The sequence below is a fragment of the Cetorhinus maximus genome, chromosome 3 (genome assembly GCF_964194155.1).
Source record: "Cetorhinus maximus chromosome 3, sCetMax3.hap1.1, whole genome shotgun sequence".
Lineage (NCBI taxonomy): Eukaryota > Metazoa > Chordata > Chondrichthyes > Lamniformes > Cetorhinidae > Cetorhinus > Cetorhinus maximus.
Window position 1 is genome coordinate 61,768,725 of NC_135881.1, and position 13,036 is coordinate 61,781,760.

The following is a 13,036-nucleotide window of genomic DNA, read 5'->3' on the forward strand; positions in this document are numbered from 1 at the left end:
TTTATTGAATTCAAATTCACCATCTGCTGTGGCCGTATTCAAACCTGGGTCCCCAGGGCATTACCCTGGGTCTCTGGATTACTAGTCCAGCGACAATACCACTTTGCCATCACCTCCCCCTTGTGCTACCCATGATTTCATTATCTACTCACATCTTGGAACGTTCTTTGACTTTTGTTTTTAAGACCTCTTTAGCTTCATTTAGCTGATTCTTCAGCTCTTCTTATATCTGTTGGCTTCCTCCTGGAAATCTGAGCATTGCTGTGTCTCCTCTGCCAACTGGCTCTTCAGTTTGTTCAGAGGGGTGTTAAATTCTTCCTGTTTCTCTTTTATAATTTTTTTAGAAGCACAAACTTTGACCTGAGGGATCCTTGTAGTGTGTGAAGGTCTTTCAACAGGTTTCCCTTTTCTTTGCGAAGCTCACTCGCTTCATCTTGAATTCTGTCATTCAGCAGAGTCTCTTTCGGTTTCTTCTGCTGTTCTTCCATGTTGTTGTTTAAGACAGTCTTCATTTCTTCAGGTTGCTGAATATTTGCACACTCCTTTTTCATCCTGTTGTGGTCCCTGGACTCTTCAGGCTCTTTCTGAAGTACCCTGCCTTGTTCCTTTTTCAAGGCAGGAACTCTTCCTGCTTCCTTCTAAAATCTCACTGGACAATCAAGGTTAATTTCCCTCAACCAATTTCGACCCAGGAGGTTTGGTCCTCTAACTTCTAATACCATCATTGGTAGCTGTGCCGATTGGTGTCTATAATGAACAGTTGCTCTGGTGATACCTTTTAATTGGATTTATTCGCCTGTGTATGTTTTCAACTTGGCAGATGTTTGTTCCAAATTTAATTGTTGATCACCATTATTTAAACATCTGAAAGTGTGTTCTCCTATTACAGTAGTAGAAGCACCTGTGTCTACTTCCATATTTAATGGTTTACCATTCACTCGCACTGTGACAAATATTGGCTCTGCCTTCCCAATTTTCATGTTGAATAATGAATAATGTCAGAATTGGCTGTTTCTGGCTCTTCTACACTATAGACTTCATTGGATTTTGTTTGTTGTTCGGAGCCTGTTTAAATTTCCCTTTGCACTGTCTCATTATGTGTTCACTTCTTTGGCAAATATAACATTCTACTTTTTTAACTTGCTAATCGCTAGAAAACTGGCTGGTTCCACGTCAATGAAAATTATTTTTCAATTTAGTTGCTAAGATGTTTCCTCTTATTCTTTGGTTAGCAGGGGTTGTTTCCCACTTTGCGGCAGAGTCCTGACTTCTCGCGCCACTTTCGGCTGATTGTTCACACCCAATTAGGAAAACGGTGCCATTTGTGCCCCTTGAATAGCATCCTCGCCTTTGAATCAGAGGGTTGTGGGTTCACGTCCCACTCCTGGAAACAAAGAACTGTGATTGTACTTGAAAGAGTTGCAATCTGTGACTGTTGATAACTCGAAAGAGTTTGAATTGCTTGTGAATCGCTTAAAGCGCTTTCTATCGCCAGCGCAATTTCTAACGCTTTCTTAAAATCAGGATTCACTTCAGCCAGCAATCTTCGCTGAATCGTGTCTCCCTGCATGCCATATACTAAACAATCACTGAGCATGTCATTCAGGGTTTCACTGAAATCACAATATTCTGTTAGTTGTTTTAATTTCACCGCATAGATAGCAATTGTCTCACCCAGGGCTCTACTTCATGAATTGAACCTGGACTTCTTCATTGTGACTCAGGGCTTGGGTTGAAAATATCCCTTAACGAGGTTTTACTAATTCAAGGAAAGTCTTTGAATCTGGGGTGTTGGGAGCCATCAAGCTTCAAAGTAAACTGTAGGTCTTGCTCCCACAAGTAATCAGGAGATTCACTCTCCTCTTTTCCTCCCCCGTAATTTTGTTTGCTTGAAAGAAGAATGCAAGACACTCTATATATTAAGACCAATCATCTGTGGCTGGCTCAAAGGACTGATTCTGCCAAACTGTGGCATTTCAGATGAGTATATCTCCTTTTATTTTTAACAAACTTAGATACTCACAATCACTGGGTGAGGTACAGCACTGAATCTGATTTATCCTCATTGCCTGTTGATCTTCAGACAACTAGACAACTTTTCTTAGTGGAAACATTTAACTTTATTTAGAAGACAGCAGCAGCAACTACACATGTGCATCAAACTCTATAACTAAAGAAGAGCTCTCTTGTAGAGTTTCTCCACACTGTTAACATATTTGTTTATACAGATCATGTGGTCTTACAACTCTTAAAGCTACAGTCCTACATTTCCCAACTCTTAAAGCTAGAGTCCTACATTTCCCAAAGCCATAATTACTATCGTTATCTTTATTATTCCTTGTTATTGTTAGTAGTTTTCACATGTTGAAATGGTCACAGTGCAATACCTATGGGCAGAATTTTTCCCTCGTCGGGCGGGTGTGCACCTGACCCGAACGGGAGTAAAATAGTGCGCGATGATGCATTGCACGCTCTCGCGATATTTCACTCGGCGGGCGTGTGCAAGAGGTGGCAGCGCACCCACTGACAATTAAGAAGCCTATTAAGGCCCTTAATCAATTAATTAAATCAAATTTTTTGCTGCCCATCTAACTGTCTGGTTGGCAGGCGGGCGAATAGGCCAGGTGGCCTTTGTATTTTTAACAAACCCTCACCCACGAGCAGGATGAGGTTTCGAACAGTGATCACAAAAAATTAAAATTTTTAAAACTTGTTTTTGACATGTCCCTGCTTTTCTTATTTTTGAATTCTTTATTTTTAATGTTAGAAATTTTCAGCTCCCTGAGGCAGCTCTGTGCATTCAGGAAGCTTTCACTGAGTGCACCCGCTGCACATGCGCAAACTTCAGCGCTTGCGCTCCTCCTGCCCCCACCCTGGCAGCGCTGAGGTTATCAACGCACCTTTCACACTGGATGGCCATTAATTGGCCAGCTAGCATGAAATCACGGTCGGGGCCCAATCACAGGTGGCAGTCCGTTGTGCAGCTGCTCCCGGGCCCGCTCACCGCACCCGCCCAACGGGGTAAAAATTCTGCCCTATGTTGCTAAATCTGACACAGGATTAAGGTGCAACAGACTGCCAGCAGATGTTAACATTTAACAACATAGCAATGACTTTTATTTACCTGGAGTTGCTTAAACAGATACCAGCAGCTGATTCCCCACCTCCAACAAATTATGCACAATCAGTGTGACTGCAATTAAAATACATTCAGTACAGTAATAATCTGTGGGGTGCAAATTAAGTGTGACATTCCTCTGTTTAATTAATAGCTTTTTCATACAGACCTCCCTTAACACAAAGCCGCCTTCTGTTGAGTGCAAAAACTTAAATGTCTACTAAAGTGAACAAACTTCCACTTACCTGTTTGTGAGCATGGTCATAGGAATTTATGTGATTGTCAAACTCCTGATGTTTGTGGTACTGCTTGTCACATAATTCACAGTAGAAATTGGCTTTCAGGTCTTCAAGAGCCTTAGCTATGGCCTTCTCCTTTCCAGCATAATCCTACAGAGATAAAATTAATATCTTATAATATCATTTTCAACCAAGATGTTAGTGGATAGAAACAATGTACGCCTAAGCAAAAAGTGGTTTCTGTGGCAACTGTTCTCAAGTGCACTCAAATGAGGGGAAAAGCCAACTAAGAAATTGATGTCTATCATCATCTTTCAGCTCTGCAGAGTCTTTCAATGGAGCTAATAGAGAGTGGTTAAACTGATCTACTCGGGTGAGAATAAAGTCTCTATGACTCATTTTAAAATAAGATACCAATACAATATTCCTTAATGTAATATGTTCTAGTATACCTTCATACACAGAGAACTGGAAGCTGTTAGATGTGCATTATAGTTTCCCACTTGGGGAGAATTAGTGATTTATGAAGGAGAGAGCCAAAGATATCCTTCAGAGGGACAGATGAATCATAAATATAGCTGCATCTAGGAATATCTGGTAGGGAATAAAATAGTTGTTCGCGAATGATGTCTCTTATTTCTCTCTCACTCCTTCGTCATTACTAACAGCCTAAAATAAAACAGCATCAGCAGCTTAGATTTAACTATGTTCTTATTCCTTGGAGCTTTGGCTGATAATGCAATCAGTAATGTTGTTTTGTCATTTTCCCCCTCAGTTGCTTTGTTATATTCTTGGTGTAGCTAGGGACTTCTGCTGAGATGTCTCTTGTTTTCTATTTTTATAATGTTACAGATGTGAGCACAAGATCAATATTATTGAAATTTGGCTAATACCATCAAATATGGGGTAATGGCAGATTTTAGGAGGACATAGATTAGCAGACTCAGCAAATCATTGCAGAGGGAGTTCAATATAGAGAAACATGAAGTAACACATTTTTGGGGAAAGAAGAGCTGTGAGTGGAAGTATAGATTAACCTAAAGCATTGCCAAGGTTTGTTAATCCAGCTGTGAAGTGAACAATTTGTATGGAAAGCTTCTGAAAAACAACAAAGAGAATCCTTTTACCGATGAGGCCCTCTGTATGCTGATAACTTTTGCTAACCAAACTTCAGGTAAGAGAGGGCAGTAGCAAATGTGAAAAGGCCAAGCTGAGTATGACAATATGCCACTGGAAGTCAATGCGATTTTCAGCTATTTGTCATAGCTACCTGGGGATCCAGAAGAAGAGCATGACTTATTGCACTGCTTATTAGGGACAAAGAAGGTGATATCTGCTTAGAGGCGCAAGACAAGGCTGGATTACTTAAATAAGTTCTTTATGTCGGTGTTTAGTAAGCAGGAGGAATGTGACAAAATATCAGCAGAAGCAGAGATAGATGGATAGGGTGAAAACTGAGAGACAGAAAGGCAGGCTATACCTAGGGTCGATAAATCACAATGTCTAGATGACTTGCACCTCAGGTTGTGGAAAGAAACGAGGTTGAGATAGTGGAAGGGCTTGTCCTATCTTCCGATCTTCCCTAGATATGGGAGAGGTGCCGGGGATTGGAGAGTGTCAAATGTGACACCTTCATTCAAGAACAGTCCTAGAAACTACAGGCCAGTTAGTTTAACATCAATAGTGGGCAAGGTTTTAGAAACAAAAATTATCAGGGAAAAAAGTCAACAGGCACTTGGAGACGTTTGAGCTAATTAAAGATAGCCAGCACGGATATGTAAGAGAGCAAATCATGCTTAGGAGCATAGGATTTAGGAGCAGGAGTAGGCCATTTGGCCCTTTGAGCCTGCCCTGCCGTTTGATAAGATCATGGTTTATCTGGTTGTGGTCTCAACTCTACTTTCCTGTTTGCCACTCATAGCCCTTTACTCCCCGGCCTGCCAAACATTGTTGAAGATACAACAAATTTGGATTTGAAACATGCTGTAAAGCTGCTGGCCAATCACAGGCTGGTTTCTACCTACATGTGCTGCTGATAAGTGAGCAGTGACAAGGGATGTTTTTTATTTCAATTTCCAGCTTCCAGGGCCAGGACCGAGAGCAGGGTCCGGAGTGAGAGTATGTGTGAGTGAGGGAGAAACTGGAGTGTATGTGCGTGTATGCTTGAGAGAGAAGAGTGTACGTGTTTGAGAGGAGAGTGTATGTAAGAGAGAGTGTGAGTGCTTGTGTGTGTGAAACAGAGTGACGGTGTGTGTGTGTGTGTGAGAGGAGAGTGTATGTAAGAGGGAGTGTGAGTGCTTGCGTGTGTGAAACAGAGTGATGGTGTGTGCGTGCATGTGAGAGAGCATGAGTGTGCGTGTGAGAGAGTGAGTGTGTATGTGTATGAGTTTGTGTGTGTGTGGGAGAGAGAGAGAGAGAGAGAGAGTGTGCCTGTGTGTGAGAGGGAGACAGGAGAGTGTGTGCACATCAGGAATGTGTGTATGAAGTCTGGCTCACTCCCACTCTCCAACACGTACTCTCACCCACTCACATATCAATGTTCCTTCACTGTTGCTGGGTCAAAACCCTGGAACTTTGTTTCCAACAGCAACGTGCATGTTCCTACAACACACAGACTGCAGCGATTCAAGAAGGCAGCTTACCAACACTTTCTCGACGGCAATTATGGGTGGGCAATAAATGCTTAGCCAGCAATGTCCATATCCTAAGAATGAATCTTTAAAAAAAATCAGTGGGTAAGGATGAGAGTGAGCAACTTGAGATTGGGAGTGAACCAGACAAATAAACTCTTACCCTGTCACACTCTAATGCTCATCTTAATTTTTAAAAATGAGTAATAAATAATTTATTGTTTTGGCATTTTTTTTGCTCAACAAGTTGTTTCTTTTCATACCTCACCATTTTTTTTTCAAACTCATGTTTAATGTTGTGCCAAACCTTCATCTTTCCAAAGTTTGCTCATTGCCTCCACCTCCCCCTCCCCCCAACTGAGAAAAAAATTGAAATATGGCCCCCGAGCCCACATGTGTAAAGGTTGGATAAGCCTGATCTAACTCAACCTTGAATAAATTCAATGACGCAGCCTCCACTGCTTTCTGGGAAAGAGAATTCCACAGACTAATGACCCCCTTTTTCTGCTGGGTTCTAGCTATTACTCAGTCTCATGACAGCTTATGATGATGGGAGTTTGGCACTTCTTTTGCCTGCTCTCTCCATCCTAATCACATTTCAGAAATGTGTTTGGAAGAATCCTGGAATCTCACATAAAACCCATCAAATACATCACCTGTACAAGCATTGTGAAGCTCATCTGCATTAAACCATACAGGGCCATATGCAGGATTGAGAGATGCTTATTTTGCATTCTATGGGTCTTTGACAAAGCTGGCATGTGGACCTCCCTTACAAGCGACAAGGATTGAAGAGTCATACGGACTCGAAGTGTTGACTGTGTTCCTCTCTGCAGATGCTGCCAGACCTGCTGAGTTTTTCCAGATATTTTTGTTTTTGTTAAGCGACAAGGAGTTCCATTTCTGCCCTGTCACAATGCCAGTGGCGTGACAATGTTACCAGAATTTCGAGTCTACATGCAAAATGTGCTGCATTGACACACAGAAATGTAAACTAAGCTACGTATTTGTAATTGAAAGTATCTTCTCCTAAAGAGCATGTTTTAATTCCATTGTTAAATACTAACAGACCAGAGTGGCACAGAGAGTGAAACCTACGAATATGAGATTAGATGAGTATGCAGAACTAATGGTATGTCTCCTATTAATCATACATTTTATGGTATTTCTGAAAAGAGAGACATGTTGCTGAAGCTTTTCATCTTGCATTCATCAGGACAAATGCAAGAATGCCAAATTTCAAACGATCATAACAACTATACTAGAGGGGTAAAAGATGTGAATTGGTTGGCAAATTGACTCTGATTGGCTGAGACATTTCCATGGAATAGACAATAGGGAATGATTGGTGCCCCAATCTCCCAGGTAATTTAAAAAAGACACAAGGCTTGCATGTGTACCTTTTGTTTGCAGAGAACAGGTCCCTGTGTATGAATGCATGCGGCTTCTAGCATGTGTAAATGGACCATGTTGCAAGCTCAACTCAAGCTCAAATTGGTTGTTCATGTAATTATCAGCGCACTCAGGATTGTTCAGCAATCATGGGATCACACATAATAGTAGACATTTTGTTTGGGTTTCATAAGCGCATGTTAGTTGATTACGATTTGTACTCTACCTTTTATGAACAACTGAAGGAACATGCTGTTTGATTTGACCAACCAATCTTTGGGACGTACAGCCTACCTATCTGGCATTGTTGGTTAATACATCCATACATAGAAAAGCAAAAGCATAGTGAAGAAAAACATAAAGTAATACATTTTGAAAGTAAGAACAAGGAAAGAAAATACATTTCAACTGGTTAAGATTTTAAAGGGAGCAGAAGGTCAAAGGAGCCTTGGCATTCTAATGTGTAGGTAATTAAAGATTGCAGCACAAGTAAGTCATGCCATAAGTAGGCAAGCAGAATAATTATCTTTATCTTGATAGCTTAGCATACACAAACAAAAAGGTAATGTTGTATTTGTACACCCTTTTATTAGGCTGCAGTAATGTGGTGTTTTGGGCATTCTGTTATGAGAATGATATAAAAGCAATGGAAAAGATGCAGTGTAGATTCACTAGAATGTTACCAGAGATAAGGATTTCAGTTATGACAACAGAATTTAGAAGCTCAGAGGGTGAAATTGGTCTTCACCTGCAACGTGAAACAGATTATAGTGAAGCGGTAGCTCATGAAACACTGAACTCAAATGGAAAAGATAATCAGGCATGGTGAAGGCCAATTTCACCCACACGATTTTTTTTCATTTGAGTTGAGAAAGTTAAGGGCTAACCTTTTAGAGGGTTTCAAGATAATTTAGGGTCTTAATATTTTTGCACTTTTTGTGCCCTTGATATTTTGACAGTCATATCCAAGGTCACTGTCATGGTTGAATCCGAACTCTCCATGTTTTCAAGAATAGAATTTCTAGCCTAAAGATGTACATAAATTTAGGGCTATTCATTACTTTTAGCTACTGGTCTTGTTCCATCCCTTCACATGATTTCTCTCATCTTTAATGAGCAAATAGAACATTGTACCATCTGACTTCATTTTAACTTTAAAACCATTTATTTTTTAAAATATGTTTATTTATTTTTTTAAATGGTCAAATAAATCAAAACCAAAAGAATATATTTACAGCATAAAGTCTATTATCTAAATCATTGAGCACACATACTAATGATGACAAGGACAATTTTTGATTAGAGCATAAATCAGATGGTTGATGGGTAGGCTATCTGCTACGCCTGCCCAATAGCATCGTTGTGACACCCAAACCATTTCCATGATTGGGAATCATTACAATAACGGACTAGATTTTTTAGTTGTAATGACAGCAAAACTGTCAGCGTTCACTCTCAATACCGTGTAAAAATGACATTCAATTCTGACATCTGCACAAGGTCCACGTCTAAATGCAGAAATCTAGAAGTCACTGTCAGACAGAATCCGTTAATGCAATTGTGGCCAATGAAATTACCATAGAGATCAACATATTGGCTTGAACCTGGTCTAATTGTTCACTTGATCAGCATTAAAAGACAGAAATTACGCCTTATCGTAGGAGACACAGGGATGCTGTCTTGCCACTAATTGACATTTGTGTATATTTACCGAAACCAAGATTCAGCCAAAAGGACATTTATTATATGGAAGAAGCTTAGAGCAAAGGCCTGCAAGAGCCAAGTATATGGCTTTTTCACATTCTTCCCAGATTGACGTGACTTTTTCATTTATGTAACATATGTCCTGGAACTCTTATACAGGAAGGCTTTGAATATTAAACAGAGAGAAAACTGCCTTTTCCACTTATGGTCCCAATGTTGTATGCTTCGTTTATAATGGGAGTCCAATGCAGGGTCAGGCACCATGCCATAGGTTGATCAGGAGGAAATTTTACTCACCCCAAAGAGTGTATATAGAGAGAGGTTGTCTTTTGAGATTGTGTTGGAGGAGGTTTGTGTAAGGCAATTATGCTTCAATTAGCTGCCTCTGTCATATGTTAAAGGAGGATGTGCAGCCAATTTCCAAGTTCTGTCCTGCCTTATCAGCGGCAAAGAAAGTAACTACAGCATGTGGGTCATGTCAGTCAGACACAGGTGACATGTGCAGCATCATCCAGAGGGCTGCTAAGTTCTGTGTTCACCATGTCAGGGATGCCATATTCCATATAGCTTCTCAGTTCATCAACTTTGATATGTTCCCTGTGCAGCAAAGGCAGACATCTATCGCATTCCTTTGGACTGTTTGCTTCTCTAGAGTGCTTGGGGCTGTCAATGAAATCCATATCACATTGAAAAAATATAATTGATGTGCCCATTACATTCATAAACAGGGAGTGGTTTTGTTCATTAAGTGTGATGATCCTTTATGATGTCCAATTGTGGATCCTAAATGTCAATGCAGGTCATGAGGCCTTTGTCCTCTGGCACTCAGACTGATGTGACACCCTCAACAGAATGTGTCAAGGCTCTGGATGGAGATAGGCAACAAGGGATTCACACTCAGGCCATGGCAAAGAACACCCTATCTCCAGGAAGGATACAACCATGCATGCACCAAGTGGTGGAGGAAAGTTGTGGTGCTGAAATCGCATTTCAGAATGCCTGGATGGGTCGGGGGGAGTCTCCAATCAGCGTTATGTAAATTTTCATTGCATTTGCAGCTTAGTTGTTTTTCCCTGTTTATTTGCTGTTGCAAAGTTACTAGAAGTGCTGGGTTGTTGGGGTTGTGAGGAGTTGTTGATGAAGTCAGTAGGGAATGGTCCAGGATGTTGTGAAGGCTTTCTGTGTATCTCAAAGGTTCTGCACACATCACTTCCTCCAAGTCATGAGGGCTATTGCTGTGGGTACAGCACCACAGGGAGGTGAAGCAGAGAAGACAAGCTGCTTGAAGAGGGGGGAGAAGGAGGGCTCTTAGCTCTCAGCAGAATGCCTTATCCATCTGCAATCTTTAAGGTGTACTTCTCCAACCTGCACATAAGCCAGGAGCAGTGGTTTCAGAGGCTGTACTTCAAGGAGGTGGCTGGGAAGGTCACAGAGGCCCTGTATGCCAGGAGAGGGGACTTCATTGTCTTCTCAATAAACAGAAGTAGGAGGAGTGGAGGTGTGCCTTTTCTAGGATAGTGATCTCTGTCATGGTGCAGGGAGATATCAACTGCACACAAATGAGCCTTGCGGGCACTACAATCCAGTGGGCAGACTTATCGAAATTGAAGAGGTGCCACCCACTCAATGCCCAGACCATGGTGAATGCCTGCTATCTTGGCAGCAGTCAGGATACCTTCAGCGTGCACCAGTCTGCAGCTCCAACAATCTTTGAGGATCCATGTCAATCCAGATGGTTGGTGTTTGGCAATGAGCTACTGCTCCACACCTGGCTGATGACTCCCCTCCTCACTCACCCCACTCGTGGAAAACATTTATTTAATGATATCCAGGGTACCATGAAGAACATCATTGAGCAGACCATCAGGTTCCACTGCCTGTACCTCTCAGGAGGAGCCCTCCTGTACTCACTGGAATGGGTGTCTCAAGTCATAATAGACTGCTGTATCCTCCACAAGTTGGTCATCATTTAAACAAAGAGCGAGAGAGCGTGGACTTAATGTAAAGAGAGCGGGTGAGCGTGGACCTAATTTAAACAAAGAGTGAGTGAGTCTAGGCTTCATATGAAACAGAGTGGGTGAGCGTGTGGATTTTATTTAGAACAGAGAGTGGGTGAGCATGTGGACTTCATTTAAAACAAAAAGTGGGGAGACTTCATTTAAAAAGATCGTGGACAGCAGCTGATTGGTGAGTTGGATTGGTGAGTATTTCTCGTCTTTAGATTAAAAATAAGGTCTATAGTTAATGTATGGATCTCTAGTCTTTATTTTCCCTTTCTTAAAAATAGCATATTAAGTATAAGATCAATACAGGTATAAATAATTAATTTCAATAAAGTGTAAAGAGCAGGGACACTAGAGTAATTAATTCATAAATTAAAATAAGATAGCGATGGCAGGACGGGCGATGTGCTGCTGCTGCAGCATGTGGGTGCTGCTGGACACCAAGGTGATCTGGAGAAAACACATCTGTAGTAAGTGTTTGCAGCTCAAGGAACTTCGGATCTGAGTTAAGGAGCTGGAGGCTGAGCTGCAGACATTGCGCCACATCAGGGAGGAGGAAAGTTACCTGACACTTTGTTCCAGGAGGCAGTCATACCTCACAGGTTAGATAGTTCAAATTTGGCCTGTGATCAAGGACAGGAGGGTGTGATTGCAGGTGTGGGATCCAGGGGGTAGAGTTCAAGGAGTCTCAGCCCCTAAAATTGTCCAACAGTTATGAGGTTCTTGCAAGTTGTGTGGACAAGACCAGGGATTGCAGGGAGGATGAACGAACTGATCATGGCACTGTGGTATAGGGATCATTCAAGTGGGGGAAGGAAATGGGAATGTAGTAGTGGTAGAGGACAGTATAATTAGGGGGATAGATACTGTTCTCTGCAGCCTTGAGTGTGAGTCCCTAAGGCTGTGTTGCCTGTCTGGTACCAGGGTTAAGGACATCCCCTCAAGGCTAGAGAGGAACTTGGAGTGGGAGGGAAGGGATCCAGTTGTCATCATCCACGTTGGTACCACCGATGTTGATAGGACTAGAAAGGAGGTTCTGCTGAAAGAATTTGAACAGTTAGGAGCTAAATTAAAAAGCAGAACCTCCAAGGTAATAATCTCGAGATTACTAACTGAACCATGGGCAAATTGAGAGGTTACAAAGGTTACTTGGGATTACTACCTGAATAACGGGAAAACTGGCATAGGGTAAATAAAGTCAAGGAGTTAAATACGTGGCTCAAGGATTGGTGTGGGAGGAACGGGTTTCAATTCATGGGGCACTGGCATCAGTACTGGGGTAGAAGGGAGCAGTTCCGGTGGGATGGGCTTCACTTGAACTGTGCTGGGACCAGAATCCTGGCAAATCAAATAACTAGGGCTGTAGAGAGGGCTTTAAACTAAATAGAGGTTGAGGTGGTGGGGTGGGGGGGAGGGGGAGGGGCTGGGGGTGGTGGTGGTTCTGGGGAGGGGATACGTAGGCTTACAAAGTGAAAGGAAATGGCAGCATTGCCGGGCAGCTACTTAGGTAATGAAACCCGAAGTATGCCAGGAAGGGACAGAGTGTACAAACATTTTAAAAAGCAGTAAATAGGGTCAACGGGGGGACAAAAATGGTAAAAAGGCAAAATTAATGGCTCTTTACTTGAATGCATGTAGTATTTGGAACAAAATTAATGAATTAATGGCACAAATAGAGGTTAACGGGCATGATCTTATGGCCATTACAGAGACATGGTTACATGGAGATCAAAGCTGGGAACTAAATATTCAGGGGTATGTGACTTTTTGAAAGGACAAGCAGGAAGGAAAGAGTGGTGGGGTAGCTTTGTAAGTTCAAGGTGGAATAAGTACAATGGCAAGAAATTATCTTGGGTTGGAAGATGTGGAATCCATTATGGGTGGAGGTAATAAATAACAAGGGGAAGAAGGCACTGCTGGATGTAGTCTATAGGCCCCCTAACAGTACCT

At 41.8% G+C, this 13,036-nt stretch overlaps 1 protein-coding gene across 2 annotated transcripts in view; it reads right to left on the reverse strand.

The window, feature by feature from the left end:
- The window catches only part of znf804b (zinc finger protein 804B), a 630,264-nt gene that overhangs the window by 118,590 nt on the left and 498,638 nt on the right, over positions 1-13,036 (reverse strand). For both annotated transcript variants that reach the window (XM_078538458.1, XM_078538459.1), the window contains one exon: positions 3,364-3,507. In XM_078538458.1, coding sequence (XP_078394584.1) covers positions 3,364-3,507 — 144 coding nt within the window. The remainder of the gene's footprint in view (positions 1-3,363; positions 3,508-13,036) is intronic.